Below are 16,122 nucleotides of genomic sequence, written 5' to 3' on the forward strand. Positions count from 1 at the left end.
GGGGGGTGTGAGGTGGCCGCTCTCCCCAGCTGGGAAGGGCACGGGGAGAAGACGCCGGAGCGGGGTCCGGGTCGGGGGGTAGAGCGGCTCTGGGGGGGCTGGAGCGGGGCCCCCCGCGGCTGCCGGCCGGCCCTTTCCCCCGACCCCCCTCCCGCGCCCTGGTTTTGTCCGGGGGCAGGAGCCTGCGGCCACGTCGGGTGCCCGGGGAGGGGCCGGGGTGGAGCCGGCGGAGAGCCCCTCCAGCCCCGGGGCGGGGGGGACGGGGACGGCCGGGCTCCTCCTCGGAGGAAGGCGGAGAGGGAGCAGCGCCGCCCGGGGAGGCGAGCGCCGGGAGAGGAGAGCCGTGCCGGGGCGGGGGGGTCACACGCACACACACAGACGGCTGCCTCCGACGGGGGCGCGTTGGCAGAGGACCTGGCACCCACCCTCTGTGCCGGCAGGCTTTATGCGGGACGGAGCCGGCCATGGAGAAGTTGTACTTTGCGGGGAGCGGCGCGTGGACGCTCAACGGCTCGCTGGGGAACGGCAGCGTCCGCCTGGAGAACCAGACCTCCGGGAGGAACAGCACCACGGACCCCCTGAAGAGGAACGAGGAGATGGCCAAGGTGGAGGTGACGGTCCTCTGCCTCATCCTCTTCCTCGCCCTGACCGGCAACCTGTGCGTGCTGCTTTCCATCCACACCACCCGGCAGAAGCACTCGCGCATGTATTTCTTCATGAAGCACTTGAGCATCGCTGACCTGGTCGTGGCCATCTTCCAGGTGCTGCCCCAGCTCATCTGGGACATCACCTTCAGGTTTTACGGGCCGGATTTCCTCTGCCGGCTGATCAAGTACTTGCAGGTGGTGGGGATGTTTGCTTCCACCTACATGCTCTTGCTGATGTCCCTGGACCGGTGCTTGGCCATCTGTCAGCCGCTGAGGTCTCTGCACAGGAGAGCGGACCGGGTCTCTGTCCTCCTCACCTGGCTGCTGTGCCTGCTGGTCAGCATCCCTCAGATCCACATATTTTCTCTGAGGGATGTAGGGAATGGGGTTTACGACTGTTGGGCCGATTTCATCCAGCCCTGGGGACCTAAAGCCTATGTCACCTGGATAACCCTCATGGTCTACATCATCCCCGTATTGATGCTGAGCATTTGCTATGGCTTAATCAGCTTCAAAATCTGGCAGAACGTGAAGCTTAAGACGGCTCATGGGCCCAACGTGGGTCTGAGCTCCAGCTCCCGCAGTGGGATGGCCTTTGCCAGGGTCAGCAGCACCAGGCTCATCTCCAAAGCCAAGATCCGGACAGTCAAAATGACCTTCATCATAGTGTTAGCTTTCATAGTGTGCTGGACTCCCTTTTTCTTTGTGCAGATGTGGTCTGTGTGGGACACCAATGCTCCGCAGGAAGGTATGTCCTCTCCCCTCCCATAGCCCCACGTTTGCATGGACTGCTTAGCTCAGCGGCCACAGGGACACCAACAGCGGACTCGGGGGCTGCGAGCGACAGCCAGAAACTCTGCTCCGAGCTGGGTCTCAGGGGGCTGGGAGGGAGACAGGAAAAATCCCAAACATGTCAAAAACCACCTGACAGGCAGCAGTGGCTGTGCCCGAGCTTTCCTGGTGCAGACAAGAGCTAGCTTAGCCCCCAGCAAATCCAGGGCTGCTGCAACTCAGGGGTCGGGCTGTGCGGGTGGTGGCTCAGGAGGTTTTCACTGTCCCGAGGTGTGCGAGCTCAGCCCTCCCAGGGCTGTTTGGGGGTCCCGGTGGTTCGACTGCCCACCCTGGGTGCCAGGGCATGCCAGAGGCTGCGTGGCAGTTCAGCCCCACACCGGCTGCAGAGAACTGCGCAGCATTAGCGCCCGACTTCTTTTTTTTTTTGCTGTATTGTTTTGTCCTCACTGACTTCTTTGCTTTCTGCTCTTTTGCCCTCTTTTCCCTCTCCTCTTCTCCCGTTTCCATCCACCCTGGGACTGTGCTGCTGTTATTTCATCTCTGGAGCATGGTTCCTGCAGAAAGCCACTGATTTATGAGCAAAGGCTTTTCCTAAAGGACGTGGTGCCACTGATTTGCCATTTTTTATACTTGGCGCTGGCTGCTCCTGTCATCACTACGGTTGCAGACAGAGTAAAATGTATTACCCTCCTTGGTCTCACTCACTTGTAGCTGTGCAAGTCTGTGCTGTCCCTGGGCGGAGGTGGCCAATGGTCCCTCTGCACCCGCAGGGAGAACCGGCCGGGAAAGCTTAAAAGACAAACTCTGCATAAGTTTGTGAGGTGGGAGAAAGGGCAAAAAGGTGCTTCCAGGGACAACTCTTCCTTGGATAGCCTGACCCAACTCAACAGAAATGCTGAGTCTGATGTCAAAGACTGATGAGGAGCTGCGACCCCCTCCCGGCTCCCCCAGCAGCCCTGCCGTGGCAAGAGCTTCACAGCGGAAGGCACAGCTCGCTTACACCATGCACTCTTCTTTAACCCTATTCCAGCTATACATTGCTCTGTGGAAAACCTGATGTCTCCTGCAGCCTGTGCACATCTGTTGTCCTGTAGACCGAAGCTAATAGACTGGCTCCAGCTCTCCTAACTTGCCTTTATTGCTTCTCTGTGCTCCTTTTATTTCAGGTGGAGAAGTGAAACACAGCTTTTTGAACCTCCCTAGGTGTTCCAGGCAGCCGTCTCTTGGTTTTACACCTGATTTAGGCTGGTTGAAACTTCTAGTTTTTAGATGTGCCCTGGGATGAAGCAGCATCTCTCCCTTTTGCTGTATTTCAGACCTGCAATCTCGAGGGCTTCCACCTGACTCATCAGCAAACAAACCTCTGCCGCTCTGCTGATTCCTGCGGCGAGGAGCAGGGGGATGGCCGGGGTGTTCACAGATCGCACCCTGCCTGCTGCTCCGGGAAAGTTTCCCTTGCTCACCCTGTGCAATTGGCCTTGCGATGCTTTCTGCTTTGCTTTTAGGTAGGGTGGGAAGCTCCAGCCACGCTGAGTTCTAGCAAACTTCCTTTTCCTTTACGTTTCTGTTGCTCAGGGGCCCGTTTCTGCAGTAAAGGATGGGAGTTTTGCCAGAGCATTTGCTGGAGACTTTCATGGCACAGGGAGGAAAAGCCTCAGGTGGGTTATTGTGGACCCCAGCCCTTCCTCCCGGGCCCACCCTCCTCCTCGCTGGCTGCCCACAGGCAAAAGAGGGACGGCAGGGTCAGACCTCTCTGCAGAAGAATCGGGCTTTGCCTGCTGCGTTCCTGACGGTGTTGCCCTGTGTCCCCGATTTCTTTTCCTTTGCACCGAGGTTTGGGCTGCCGTGGCCGGGCAGCATCGCAGGGCTCCTGGCAGAGGTGTACCCTGCAGCCGAAAGGGAATTTGACTGTTTCTCATCTTGCGGGCTTTGCAGTCTGCATGGGCATAACATCAGAGAAGGAAGAGAAGGAGGCGAGCCCCGTCACGGCTATAACACTGATGGGCTGACGAGCAGATCACAAAGGCTGCGTGAGGGAGGGTCGCCTACGTAGAAAATGTTTAGTTTTCTCCACATAGGATGTCATAAAGAGTGTCCCTGGCAAGGGAAAGTCTGTTCACACCTTACTGAATCCTAATTAATGCTGAGCAGGCACCCTGCAGTTTTCTGCGTGTGCATTGCATCCCGCAGCATGCTGAGGTGCAGATCTCAGGCGTTAGCAGAGGGATGCACAGCGCCTGGTCTGCCGCCGGTAAAACTCCTGTACTGTTCCCATCCGGTGCCTGGCCCGGCGTGCCACAATTGTGCTTTCACCTTCACAGGGTGCAAAGTCTGCTGCATGTGTCAGGGGTGAAAGATAAGGCTGTAAAGAAAACAAGCTGAAGAAGCCCTCCTTTCCTAGTTAGCAAAGTGATAATCAGAGAGGTCTCACCTTGCTGTTACTGATCCGCTTCAGTAGCTTTCTACACGGGTCTTCCTTGCTTCATAAAAACAACTTCAATGAAGTCAGGCAAGTGAAGTGCAGAAGCTGCACCCCTGCCCTGAGCAGTGCCGGCTGGGGCGGGGGTCCCAGGCTGCTGCCCGCCCGCCTGACCCCGCTCCCCCTCTCCCCCAGCCCCGCTATCGCCCTGCCCCGCACCCCGGCTCCGCAGAACTTCAGGGCCAGGCAGCCCCTTTGGCGACCCTTCCCCGCGGCTGCCATGGGGCAGGTGGAAGTGCCTAAACATGAGTGCCGAACGCTTCGGAGCCCTGCTGCGGTGCCGGGCTTGTCCGTCTGCTGTGTGCCTGGGGAGGGGCTGGGGGTGTCAGCCTGCTATCATGTACCTGGGAGAGGCAGCAGTGATCCCCACCCTTGCTGGCCATGCAAAACTACAGCCTCTGTAAGTGCAGGTCGGAGCTACAGGTTACGGTTCAGGTATCGGCTTAAGCACTGGGCATCCTTCGCAGACCATTGGCTAGAATGAGGTTTCTGCTGCGCACACCTTATAGATAATATACGTTACATGTGGCATTGTGAGCTTTGAGTCGAAGTTGGCTTAAAGCATCTGTGAAGATAATAGGCTGTGAAGCAGCGTAACTCTGTTACGTTGGTCGGTAATCTCGGGAGCTGGTGCCCTGAAACGTGGGCTGTGAGCGATAGCATCTATCTGTACGTGGGAATTAGTGAACGGTCCTCGGTTCATTTCACTTCTGCAGCGGCATTTGCAGCAGAGGTCCCGCACCCTTCCCCGGGCACAGCCTCCTGCCTCTGCACGTCCCTCCTGGCAGTGCAACACCCCCAGCCCCACCGCGGGGGGATGTTCAGAGCCTGGGGAGAGGGAACATCCCTGAGGGGCAGAGCTCGGTCTTTGCAGCCCCCCTCGGGGATCTCCTGCAGTCCTGCCGGGGAGGGGAGAGATCTGCACTTAAGACCTGCCCTGCAGTAAGCTCCATGAAATTCAATTTGCCTTCTGCAGAGAGGCAAGAGCTGAGTCAGCCATGGCTGGATTTTTTTTTAAGTGGATAGAAACACTATGATGTATTTCAGGTCTTGCGCCTAGGATTTGTAAGCCATTCCCCATGGGTTTCTTTTAGCGTATGCTTGAAATTAAAAGCTGTTGGACCAGACATCACTAGAGTAGGAGTTATGCATGTGTTGGCTAAAGGTGAATTTGGAAACTAGTATTCATTATTCACACTTCTTTTCTAGTTTAAAAAACTGCGAGTGGATTTTTGCAGAGGCAGAAAGGGACCAGGAACAGCCAAACCCACTTATGCATCCTTACTGCTAGTGCGTCCCCTGAGAGCATGAGGAGATAAGAAGATGGGCTCAAAGCACTGGGAGCAGAATAAAAACTCTGTCCCCTGCCTGCAGCCGCTTCATGGAGGTGCTGCTCCATGGGGGGCCGAGGCTGCCTCTCCTTTTCCCGGCTGCCGTGGTGGGTGCGAGCCCCACCGTCTCCTTCTCACCAGAAGGCACCGGTCTGACCTCTCAGGTGGGATGGTCTGGTCCTTTGTGCTCTGGGGATGGAGAGCAGCAGCCAGAGACCTGACGTCCTGGCACCACGCTGCCAGCATCGCCTCCCGTCCCCAATGTCACGCTTGTGGCCAGCAGCCATTGCCAGGCTCCCGGGCTTCATTACTGAAATGGGAATGGCTGACAGTTCCCCTGGCAGAGCGTTGTATGTGAAAAATTAATTCAAGGGGAAAGAAAGATGCCACCACCCCCCAGGGCTGGGAGAGCACAGGGCAAAGAGGCTTGGATGGGGCTGGGCTGGCGAGCGCTGTCCTGTTGGCTGGGTTTTGGTGGTGGGGACAGCCTGGGAGCAGGGGATGCTTCCCACAGCCTGAGTGGGTGAAAGCCGGTAGTCTGCCCCAAATTGGCCACTGGTGGGGAAAAACGAGCCACCCAGCTCTTTTTGTTCCCGGTCCTGCTTTTTGCCATGGCAACTCCAAGAGGGCGCGCTCCCTCCTCCCCGCTTTGGGCACGATAAAGGCAAATTGTGCAGAGGATGCTGGGGGCAGCTCTGCCTCTTGGCGAGGCATTTCTAGGGTAACGCTGAGCAGGCAGCAGTGCAGGAGCTGGATGGGGGAAATGCAGCTCTTCTGGGAGAAAAAAAACCCCTAAAACCAAGTTGCTTAAACCCAGACTCGCTTCCCCCCTTTTTGTTTGCCAGCTCTTCTTTACTGATATACTGACCGTGGTGTTCCTGCAGGCAGGGAAGCCCATCCCTGCCGTGGGAGGAGGTGGTGTGGTGCCGGCAGAGCTCCGGGCTCTCGGCAGAGCCCACCGTGGCGTGTGCCCGGTGCCCACCTCCCCAGGGCGGTGGTTCTCGTGCCCTGACGCTGCCGTGCTTTCTGCCTTGCAGCCTCCCCCTTCATCATCGCCATGCTCCTGGCCAGCCTCAACAGCTGCTGCAACCCCTGGATCTACATGCTGTACACGGGGCACCTCTTCCACGACCTGATGCGGCGCTTCCTCTGCTGCTCCACGCGCTACCTGAAGTCGCGGCCGGCGTGCGACCTGAGCGTCAGCAAGAAGAGCAACTCCTCCTCCCACGTCCTCAGCTGCAAGAACACGAGCCAGAGGAGCTTCACGCAGCCGTCCATGATTTGAGGCATCGCTGGCCGGGAGATTGCGCCGCCGCTGTGCTGCCTCCAGCGCTTCCCTGTGAAAAGCTGTGATTTGGACAAGCAAGGGCGTTTCTATATAAATAGGTGTATATATGTCTGTGCACATGTAAGCATGTACAGCGGTTGTTATTTAACTGAGGCAGGAGTTGGGGGAGGACTTCTGTGTTCCAAGTTTCAGTGCTGCCTGGGACTGGGCACCAGGGACCTGCTTCTGAGCCCCCAAACCACTGACATCGGTGGCTTTTAGACACCACCGGGGGGGACAGGTTTAGCCCCGAACGATCCCGCGCTGCTGGGGCAGGTGTGCTGTGTCCCTGTCGGATGCAAGGGACTGCAGGGCGGGGTGATAAGTGCCACCTCGAGCACCCGGGCATCGGGCACCCGGCCCCACCGCCGGAATCCCATGGAATGCCAGCGCCTGGCTGGGGCAGAGCTGCAGGCACTGCGTTCTCAACACGGGTGCGATTGCTTCGCTTGAAGCACTGCGGGGCAGAGGCAGCCCCATCCCTGCATCCCTGCATCCCTGCATCCCTGCATCCCTGCTCGGTGCCCGTCCTGCTTCCCCCAGCCCGGGCCCGCTGGTGGCACCGCCGGCACAGAGCAGGGCAGTCCTGCTGCCACGGGCTGGGGGGGGACAGCGGGGACAGGGCTGGGGACAGGCGTCCTGGGGGGCAACACTAACGGCCGGGTGTCCCTACCCCCCAAGCTGTGCTCCGTGTGCTGTGTAAGGCTGGGCACACGGGTCAGCAGGAGCCAGGGGAGCGGACACGACGGCAGGGCCAGGGGATCTGTGCAATAACACGTCTGCCGAGTGCGCTCAAAAGCTTCTCTGAAGGCAGGCGTGTGGGATTACAGCTGGACTCCGTGGGGTTTAACAGAGAAACTCCTGTTGAGTCCCCCGAGGCCAAGCTTTTGCTTTGGGTTTACCGCAGATCGCATTTAGTCTTTTACACCAATGCAATTTTCTTGCTCTGTAACGCACAAGGTCATGCTTATGGCATGGATTTTTAATTGTTAAGAAATATCTGTAAATAAAGTTTTCTGACTGTGTTGTGATGAAAAGCGGGAGGGGAAGTGCAGAAGGAACACTAGACTAAGAAAAGGAAGGAAACCGATGGGAAACAACGCTTTGAACACAAGACCCAAGTATGCTCAGCGTAACGATGCTTTTGTCTATCGAGTACTGCACCAAGCACTTCAGATCTGCACACCGCTTTATTGCATAGCATGAAGCTATGCTCCTGCCTTTGCTCACGCTGCCTCCCAGATCTGCAGCTGGGGGGGATGTGCCGAAGCAAGGCCTGCATGCAGTTGAAGGGTAATACAATTTGGCCTTACATTTTGGGAATGAATATGAAAAATGCATTTAAAGGTATACTTTATTTTGTCACTGTCATCAACAGGTACATTTTCACCTTTCATATCCTGGCATTCCTTTGACTTTTTTGTAGTAGCTTCAAGTGAGCTCTCAGCACATTTGCTGAATATGACCCAGCACATTCAGTCTCAGCATATTTTACCAGACTGGTTTATATTCTTAGGAAAGCATAAAGCATTTTCCTCCCATGTTCACCTTCTTTCTCCTTGACAGTATTTAATTCCTGCACAAAACAAGGAGGGGGGGATGTCCCATTTTATCATGAACCCAGGGGCCTGGAGCATTCTCTGTCTGCCGGGAAGGAAAGGCAATGTGGCGATAGATGTTACCAGGACTGATGCACAGAGCAAGGAGGAAGCTTTGGGAGAGGCTGGGCATTGCCTTGCCAGCCCTGGTTGCAATTAGTGGCTGTGGTTTCGGGGTCAGCCAGGTGGGGCCGTGCCCCCACTCGTGGGATACTGTGTCCTCCAGCCGAGTGATGCTGCAGCCCACAGCCGAGCTCCCACGCCATCCCCAGGCTGTGGTGAAATGGGGACGGGGAGAGGAGCTCCAGGTTTGTTGCAGTGGAAGGATATTGAACAAGCTGTTGAAAAATGTTTCATAAGGGTCAAAAGAAAATAGAGGTGCTGACATGTGAGTGGTGCGTGTTCCATGTGCGGGGAGCCCATAGAACACTGCGTTGGGGAGATTAGAATTTTGGAGGGTTTTTTGGGTTCAGGCTGTGAACTACTAGAACAAATAGGATTAAAGAGAGTATAATCCCAGTATTGTTTTTAATTATTTTTATTCCCACAAAAAGCTTTAAAAAATGCTCATGATAAAGTGTTTTTGGAGACTTTTTTTCCCCTACAAATACCTAAATATCTTTTTTTTTTTGGTATCGCTCCACCCATCTCGAGGCTGGGAGTTGCTAGAGCATGGGTGCTGTATTGCTATGGAATAATGGAAGTCCACAGTCCCAAGCCATTGGAAGAACACCAATAGAAAATCTGGCTCTTTCTTGTCCTTGGCATGGCACTAGAAGAGATTTTGGCTCCAAGTCTTTGTTGGAAGCCGAGGGAAAAAAGCACATGAATACAATTGAGAATAACCTCTGAACAACGAGACCTCCTGGGCCCTGATTCAGCAAAGCACTTAAGGCCAGAGCCAAAAAAGCATTTAAGCGCCTCAAGTTAAAGTACAGCTTCATGGAAGATGGACTAAACAAATCAATTGACAACACGGGAGGAAATAGCTCTGAATTGGACTTTTTTCCCCCGGTCCCTGTGTTTTCACTGGAGCCGGAGCGGCTGGGAGCGGGCAGTGTCCCGAGGAGGCTCCCTCCTCCGCTCCCCCCCGCACATCTGGGCGAGCCCCGCGGGGTGATTTGGGGGGGGACCGGCGGGAGGGAAGGGTGCGAGGCAGCACGTCGGATGCGGGTCTCCTCCCGAGGGGTCGGCGTGGTCCTGTCCCCCCGCAGCCTCGGTCGCTCCGTCCCAGGACCAGGACAGCAGCTAAAGCAGGGCACGGAGCAGAGGGACGGCCCTCGCTGTGTAAGATAAATGCATTGCTGTAGGCTAGAGCTTACTCAGCATCAAAGAAGCAAGCACGTAGTAAATATTCTCCCTGAGAAACAAGCCAAAGCTTGACTTAAAGCCAAGCTCGTCATTTCTCAAGCAACGTTACCAAAAGCCATTTGTTCTCGTTGCTCCCCATGGTGCTGCCCGGCTGCCCTCTCTGCAGCCCCAGCGCGCTCGCGGGCGATGCGCAGGACAGCCGCCCGCCTATGCCGTACTGCCCGTTGAATCCTGACCACAAGGCATAACGATGCCCCATAATTGAGTAGTGAGAGTCAAACTGCCACAAATGGGTTTGCAGCTGCCCGTGGCCCAGGCTCAGCACATACTCCCAGAAGGCAGGCACAACATTATTTCATGCACTACTTGATCTGGATTTCAAAGCTTTGCTGAAATGCAAACAGATATGAAAAAAAAGTTTGTTTTCACTACTCTATCCATAAAACTTTTGTGCAGCGTGATTTAATACAGAAGCTTCCACAACAACAATTATTTGCAGCAAATAATAATTCATATGCGAGTATTTCTCTCAGTGTCATGCTAGACCGAAGGGATGGAGAAGCGGGCAGGGTTTGGTCTGTTGTCCAGCAGCATCTCTGCACCCTCGCTTCTCACTCTGCAGCTGCAGGTCGTGGCCCAGGGCTGTGGTTCAGGAGATGCTGCAGTCCCTCCCGCAGGAGCAGGGCATGATGCTGGGGGTCCTTGGAGGGCAGAGGGCTCTCCCTGGGCTGCTCGCTGAGCCTCAATGGGCTCCTCTTCTCCTAACGCTGCTGGATTTGGGATGGAGGAAGGAGCAGCCCGGCGTGCCTCCATCTGCAGGGAGCATCCCCGGCAGCCAGCACTGCTGCAGAGCCCTGTGGCACCGCGCAGGTCCCTGGGGCCGGGTGTCCGTGTGCCCGAGGGCAGGGCACGCTGCAGGAGCCAGGGAAACCTGCGCAGAGGGGTGGTCGTGCGAGGGCTGGTCGGGGCGGCCGTAGGGACCTAGATCTCCTTCCGGAGAGCGACTCTGACGTTGCTGCAGATCTTGGAGAGTGCCTCGAAGAGCGGGTCGCAGAAGGTGTGGATGCAGAGGGAGTAGATTCGGCTGACGCACTGGATCTCTATCAGGTAGCTCTTGATGCAGGGCACCACTGCCCAGATGTGGCAGAAGGAGATGAGGGCAAAGAGGAAGCCCCAGACGACTGCCAGCGGGATGCCCAGGATGGCAGAGAGCAGCCGGTAGCACCAGTACTTGCTGACGGTGAAGGTGGTGTAGCTGGTTTTCCAGACACCGTCAAAGCTGTATGTTCCCACAGGCTCAGCTATCACATCCTCAAAGTCCACCTGGGAGGAGAGAGGAGGGAGGTAAGGGGGGCTTGGGGGGCTAACAAGGGCTCCAGGGCGAGGGTGAGGATCTGCTGCCACGTGAGAGGAGAGCCCGAATGGAGGGGGCTGGGGAGAGCAAGGGCCGTGCTGGGGAGGTCGGCTCCCCTGCACCCCCCGAGCAAGGGCAAGCCCCCGTGCAGCAGGAGAGCCCCTGCCCTGGCAGAGGTCGGAGCGGGAGATGGCGCGGGGCTCCCGGCACAGCCTGTTCTCAGCCCATGGGCAGCGCGGTGCGCAGGCTTAACCCACGGTACGAGACCCCAGGGCTGGCTGCTCCAGGACACGTTCCCTGGTCCCAAACCCCGAGCTGCGGATGCTTCCAGGTGCTGGGGCCAGGCACGAGCCCTCGGAGCAGGAGCTGTGCATGGGAGTGTTTACTCCGGCGCTGGCCAGAGCCCTTTCCTACACTTTTTTAGCATTCAGGGACACGGGCTGCCTGCTTGGCAAGAAGGTGGTTTGTGCTAATAAAAATCCAACCGCCCTCTTGATTTATGATTTATTTATTTATATATGCAGACGCGAGGTGCTCAATTCTGGCTGTCTGTGTTCTGTCTGAAGAGGGAGAGAGATCAGCTCAGCCATGCCCTTACAGGGATAGTGCTGTTATGTGCAGGCATTTTGAGTGTCTCTGAATGACAAATACGCTTAAAAGCCTCTGAACTACGCATACAGATCTCATTGAGGTGTAACTCATTTCTAGGGGATATGTGAGCCAAGCTATTTGTCTTGAAAAATAGCATGGCATTTTCTTGGGAAGCTAATGTGTCTGTTTGTACATTTATGTTAAATTGCAATATCCATTCTGGTTTTGGAAGCACTTTGATGATAAAATCATTCCGCATCATCTTTAGTTTCCTGGAGTGGATAGGAGGTACTGGGAGAAATATTGCCGTGGGTTAGGAATCAGCAGCCAGGTTAGCTGGTCCCAGAGCGCCTGTCAGCAGCTCCCGGGAAAGCCCTGCTGCCCAGGTGGGCTGGGGATGGAGCAGCAGGTCACTGCACAGCTGCCTGGCGAGCTCATCAGGGGATCAATTAATGAAGGGAGTGCCAGGCTATAAGAGCAGAGTCTCTGCCTTGCTGCTTCTTTTGCTAACAGTGCACCAGGAGTGGGTCTGGAGGAGGGCTGGAGGCAGAGGCTGAACCCTGAGCTGAGCCTGGGCACTGCCCCAAAGTGTTCCGGGACCAGCAAATGCAGGTACCGCTCTGTTGCTCTATTGCTTTGCCGGGGAGGAGGCTTTTAAAGCTCTGCAGAACTTCTGTGGCCAGTGCTACCACTGTAACTGTAATTTGGTCTCAAATTCTGGCTGTTGCACCACAATTCTCAGGATGGGTTTATCTATGGCCATGGAAACCCTTCAACCTGTGAAGCACTCTGTTTCCCTGCTTCCCTCTGGTGGATGCCTCTCTCCCTGCTGTGCTTCTAAGAGCATTATGTGCTTTAATGCCCAGCATGGTTTTGAGTGTGTTGCTGCCCACTGGAGAGTGGGGAGGCTTTGGCTTTCCGATTGGGACGCTGTCAAGCGGCAATGGGGTGAGTTGTGCTCCCCGTCCTGGGGCTGGCTCTGCCCTCCCTTCCCAGCCTTATCGGCTGTGCTATTTTTAAGGTGGGAGGAATGCTAGGTAGCTAGAGCAAATGCTCTGAGAACTTCCAAAGCTGATGAAGCAGCAGTGTGGCCATCTCAGTGGGTGAGCCTGAAAATCCTCTTATAGACCTTTAGGGATCTCCCAGTGGGAAAAGGAGGGAATGGGGCTGGCATGAGGGGTTAGGGATGGCCTGGAAGGTGCTGGCGTTACCCCCCCCCCCCCCCCCCCCCGTAGTGGCTGGTGACACCTCCAAGCTGGGGAGCACGCAGATGTGCCCCAGAGCGCTGCCTGGCTCTGGGGGTGAGCGGGCTGACGGCTGTCCCGGTCCTCGCCACGCCGGCGGCACGGCTGACGGCAGGATGGCGCTGCCGCAGCCCCGCGCCTTTCGGAGCCCCCGGCCAAGGCTGTTGAGATGCGCTGGCACGGTGCGGCATGGATGTGGGACGTGCTGTTGGAACGCGCTGGAGATACCGAGGTGCCTGGCAGCTGTCACGGGCACGTCTCGCTGTGCCGGAGGGGTGCCCATCTACAGCTGTCACTGTCACAGCTCATCTGGGGGGGGTTAATTTGACCATGCCACGATTTTAGCTGTAGTAGTGTTTTAATGCACAAATGCAGGCTTGCATTTCACCAGTGTGATCGAGGTCACGGCCTGTTACAAAGCCTTTGTGAGCAGGCTCGGTGCGTGCTGCCCCTTCTGGCATGTCATCTGCTTTGATCTCCCAAATACAGTTTCAACAAAACCCTTCTATCTCCTCCTGTTCTCCTTTGGGCCAAAATTATCTTTGGCATAATGCTAACAAAGCTTAGAGCAACCACGCTTCAGTGGTCAGCATTGGGGAAAATGTTTCCCTGCTCAGCTAGGCTGAGCACTCTGCTTGATCAAAAATAGACAGAGGCGGCTTGCTGCACCCTCCTGCTGCCATGTGGGAGAAACAATCTTCTTCCAAACAGGACAACGCATATCTAAATGCTCTGGTGCTCCGATTGTCAGGTCTTGAAGACCAGCAGTCTTCTTTCAAGGTTCCTTTTAAATCAGTGGAAAGGGCTGACCCTGTTTTATTTTTGGCTCCCCCACTTACTGGTACAAAGGAGGGCAGCTCCATAAATTTTCAAGGTACAGCCGCGAAGTTGGAGAGCGCGTTCAAGGAATGGGAAATATCGCATGAATTGGAGCCATGCACACCACGCAGCCCCCCAGCCAGCTCCTGGGTGCTCCTGGCAGCAGGGTTGTGGCTTGTAGCGGGTTACGTCCCTGCAGCCCCAGGTAATGCCACCTCTGGAGGCACGTATCCCAGGGACTTACAGCCCTGGCTGAGGTCAAGCCAAATACAGAATGACAATACCAATACAGTGATTGCCTTAAGGAGGCAGCGATGCTTCTAAAACACAGTGCGGAGCAAGTCCTACCTTTACAACGTCCTCGTTTATTCGCTTTGGGTCTCTGTTCACCAGGTCGATCTCCTTGGTGAGCTGGTCCTTGATGATGATCCTCTCCTCCAGCTCGGTCTGTTCCTCTGCCATGGCTGCTCCGCCGCCGGCTTGGCTCCGGACGGTCGCAGGGCAGGGAATTGGGGCTCTGCTGGAGGAGGACCTGGGGGAGGGCAGGGTGTGGAGGCACTGGCCCCCCCGCTGCCCACTGCAGCTGCCCTGCAGCCCTGCGCCCCTGGCAGTGCTCCAAGCTAAAATTAATGTTGTGCTTCCTGCAGCCGCTCTAAAGTGTCCCTTAAAGGGGCTTTGCTGGGGACAGCCCCCTGCGCTGTCACCGCGGGGGGGACACACACACGACATGACATGTCTGTGGGTGGCTGGTGGCCCTCGAGCTGGGGCAAGGGTGGCACAGGCGGGTGGGTGTGCAGCCCCCCAGCCCAGCTGTGCAGGTGGGAGTTTCCTCTCACACGGAGAGGTGGCAGCATGGGAGAAACAATGCCCAAACTGGGGCAAAAGTCCTCAAAAGCCTGAGAGAAATAGTTGTTTATGAGGCAGACTGCTGTTTGCAAATCTGTAAATGAAGGGGCTCAGGGGAGACAGGAATTGTGTCTATAAATGTCACCCAGAGAAGCCTCATTGTCCTGCGACAGCCAGCAAGCCTTGGGATCCCTCCGGGAGCCTAGAAGGCGGCTTACAGTATCGGCTAGGATTCCTTCAATTCCAGCTTTTTCATACGGAGAAGCTTGAGGAAATCAACAGACCAACCCACAGATCTCTAATGGTCCTGCTATCTCCTCCGTGAACGCTGGGCACAGTGACATTTAGCGTATTAACGAAGGTTTATTTAACTTGTGCTGTATTTTCATAATCCTCATCAATGTCTCCAGTGCTCTCTTGGTTTTTGCAAACTGAAGATCTGTTTAAATCAAGTCTGGTGGTGCTGTGGGTGTGTGCTTTTCCTTTCCTGCACGCAGGCAGCCTGTCTGCACACCTTTTGTGCTGATACAACACAGCAAGAATGAGAAGGGGTAGAGAGGGAAGGATGTATGGCTGTTAAGGAGGAGGAATCAGTGCCCTGGAGCTGTCTGCACAACTGCTGAGCATGGCAGAGGCTGCTTCAGAGCTACTGTGCTCGGCTGGCACAGTGGGGGGGAGGTATTTTAACTGCAAAAGGCTACCTTCCAAAAAATCAGTGCCTGTGCAGTGCTGTCTTTATCAGACCCATGTGGCTTGGTGCCGGGAGCCTTCAGCGCTGCAACGGCTTTGTTCCAGGCCTTTGAGTTGATATAATACAGTGCAAAAATGGGATTGGGTTCTTTCATTTGGCTGAGGTGTCGCAGGTCTCTCAGGCATACTCATTTTTCCCTGAGAACTTGTGACGGCGAGGGCCTGGCTGAGTGTCACTGCAGGTTGAAGGCTGCCAGACTCCTCTAATTTCTGCTGCTGCCCGTGGTGTTTTTTCAGTACTTTTTCTGGAGTCAGGGTGGTACCTCAGTCTGGAAAATGTTTTTCTTGTGATTTCTGCTCTAGTGAAAGCAGATGTGGTGATGCCCTGGGGTATCACATATCTGTGGCTAACACTGTGATCACTGCAGCTTGTCAGAGACCTCCCCGACTGCTCCTGTAGGGAGAGAAAGGGCAGGACTGGGGGTGGGAAGGTAACCATGCAAACCCCTGGGGTATTGCAAAAGTAAAGGAGGCACCTCTGGAGAAGGGACAAACTCTGTAAATGGTTGTGAGCGTGGGGTTGTGGGTCTAAACCTGGGTGGGCTGCTTCTGGAGAGGAATGCCCGTCAGTGACCCTGTCCTGGCTGCGTTCCTCTGAGTGAAAGGATGCTGGAAAACCCTTCAGCAGCACCAGTTCCACACCCCTGGATCTCTCACCAGCAGGATGGCTCAGTCTGGCCCCATTCCTTTGCCTTCCTGCAGGGTGAGTGCAGCAGCAGCCACAGCTGCAGCATTAAAATGCACCTGGGAGGCAGCGAGCTGCTGCCTGTGGTAAAACATGCCCAGAGCTGGTTGGGTGTGGGAGTACCCAGAGCCCACCTCGACACAAGCTGTTTGCTGGTCTCTGCCCATCGGCAGGGATTTCGGACCCGTGGTCAGTCGGTGACCCGGCCCTCCATCCGCGGTGCCAGCACCGGCTCCTCCTTGGCAGCAGCAGCTGGAAGAGCCCAAACCCAGCACGGGCTGGTGTTGCAAGTAAAAGAATTCTCCATGCTCCAAATCTTTGGGCATCAGCTTTAAGGCCAGACCTGCC

General features: G+C 55.9%; 2 protein-coding genes across 3 annotated transcripts; one reads left to right on the forward strand and one right to left on the reverse strand.

The window, feature by feature from the left end:
* Nucleotides 1-363: 363 nt before the first annotated feature.
* Nucleotides 364-8,559, forward strand: OXTR (oxytocin receptor). 2 transcript variants are annotated; one of them, XM_075052546.1, is made up of 2 exons: nucleotides 364-1,395; nucleotides 6,287-8,559. In XM_075052546.1, exons 1-2 carry the CDS (start codon nucleotides 465-467, stop codon nucleotides 6,532-6,534), a joined length of 1,179 nt encoding a protein of 392 aa, XP_074908647.1. In that variant the 5' UTR covers nucleotides 364-464; the 3' UTR covers nucleotides 6,535-8,559. The 2 variants fall into 2 exon arrangements, with proteins under 2 accessions (XP_074908647.1, XP_074908648.1); XM_075052547.1 differs by lacking the exon at nucleotides 6,287-8,559 and adding an exon at nucleotides 1,986-2,036.
* A 137-nt stretch (nucleotides 8,560-8,696) lies between these two features.
* CAV3 (caveolin 3) lies at nucleotides 8,697-14,117 on the reverse strand. The gene is made up of 2 exons (XM_075052548.1): nucleotides 13,842-14,117; nucleotides 8,697-10,808 (listed from the first exon to the last, which is right to left on the reverse strand). The coding sequence occupies exons 1-2, from the start codon at nucleotides 13,953-13,955 to the stop codon at nucleotides 10,467-10,469; spliced, it is 456 nt and encodes a 151-aa protein (XP_074908649.1). The 5' UTR covers nucleotides 13,956-14,117; the 3' UTR covers nucleotides 8,697-10,466.
* Nucleotides 14,118-16,122: the final 2,005 nt, after the last annotated feature.

Source organism: Buteo buteo, chromosome 21 (assembly GCF_964188355.1).
Source record: "Buteo buteo chromosome 21, bButBut1.hap1.1, whole genome shotgun sequence".
Classification (NCBI taxonomy): Eukaryota; Metazoa; Chordata; class Aves; order Accipitriformes; family Accipitridae; genus Buteo; species Buteo buteo.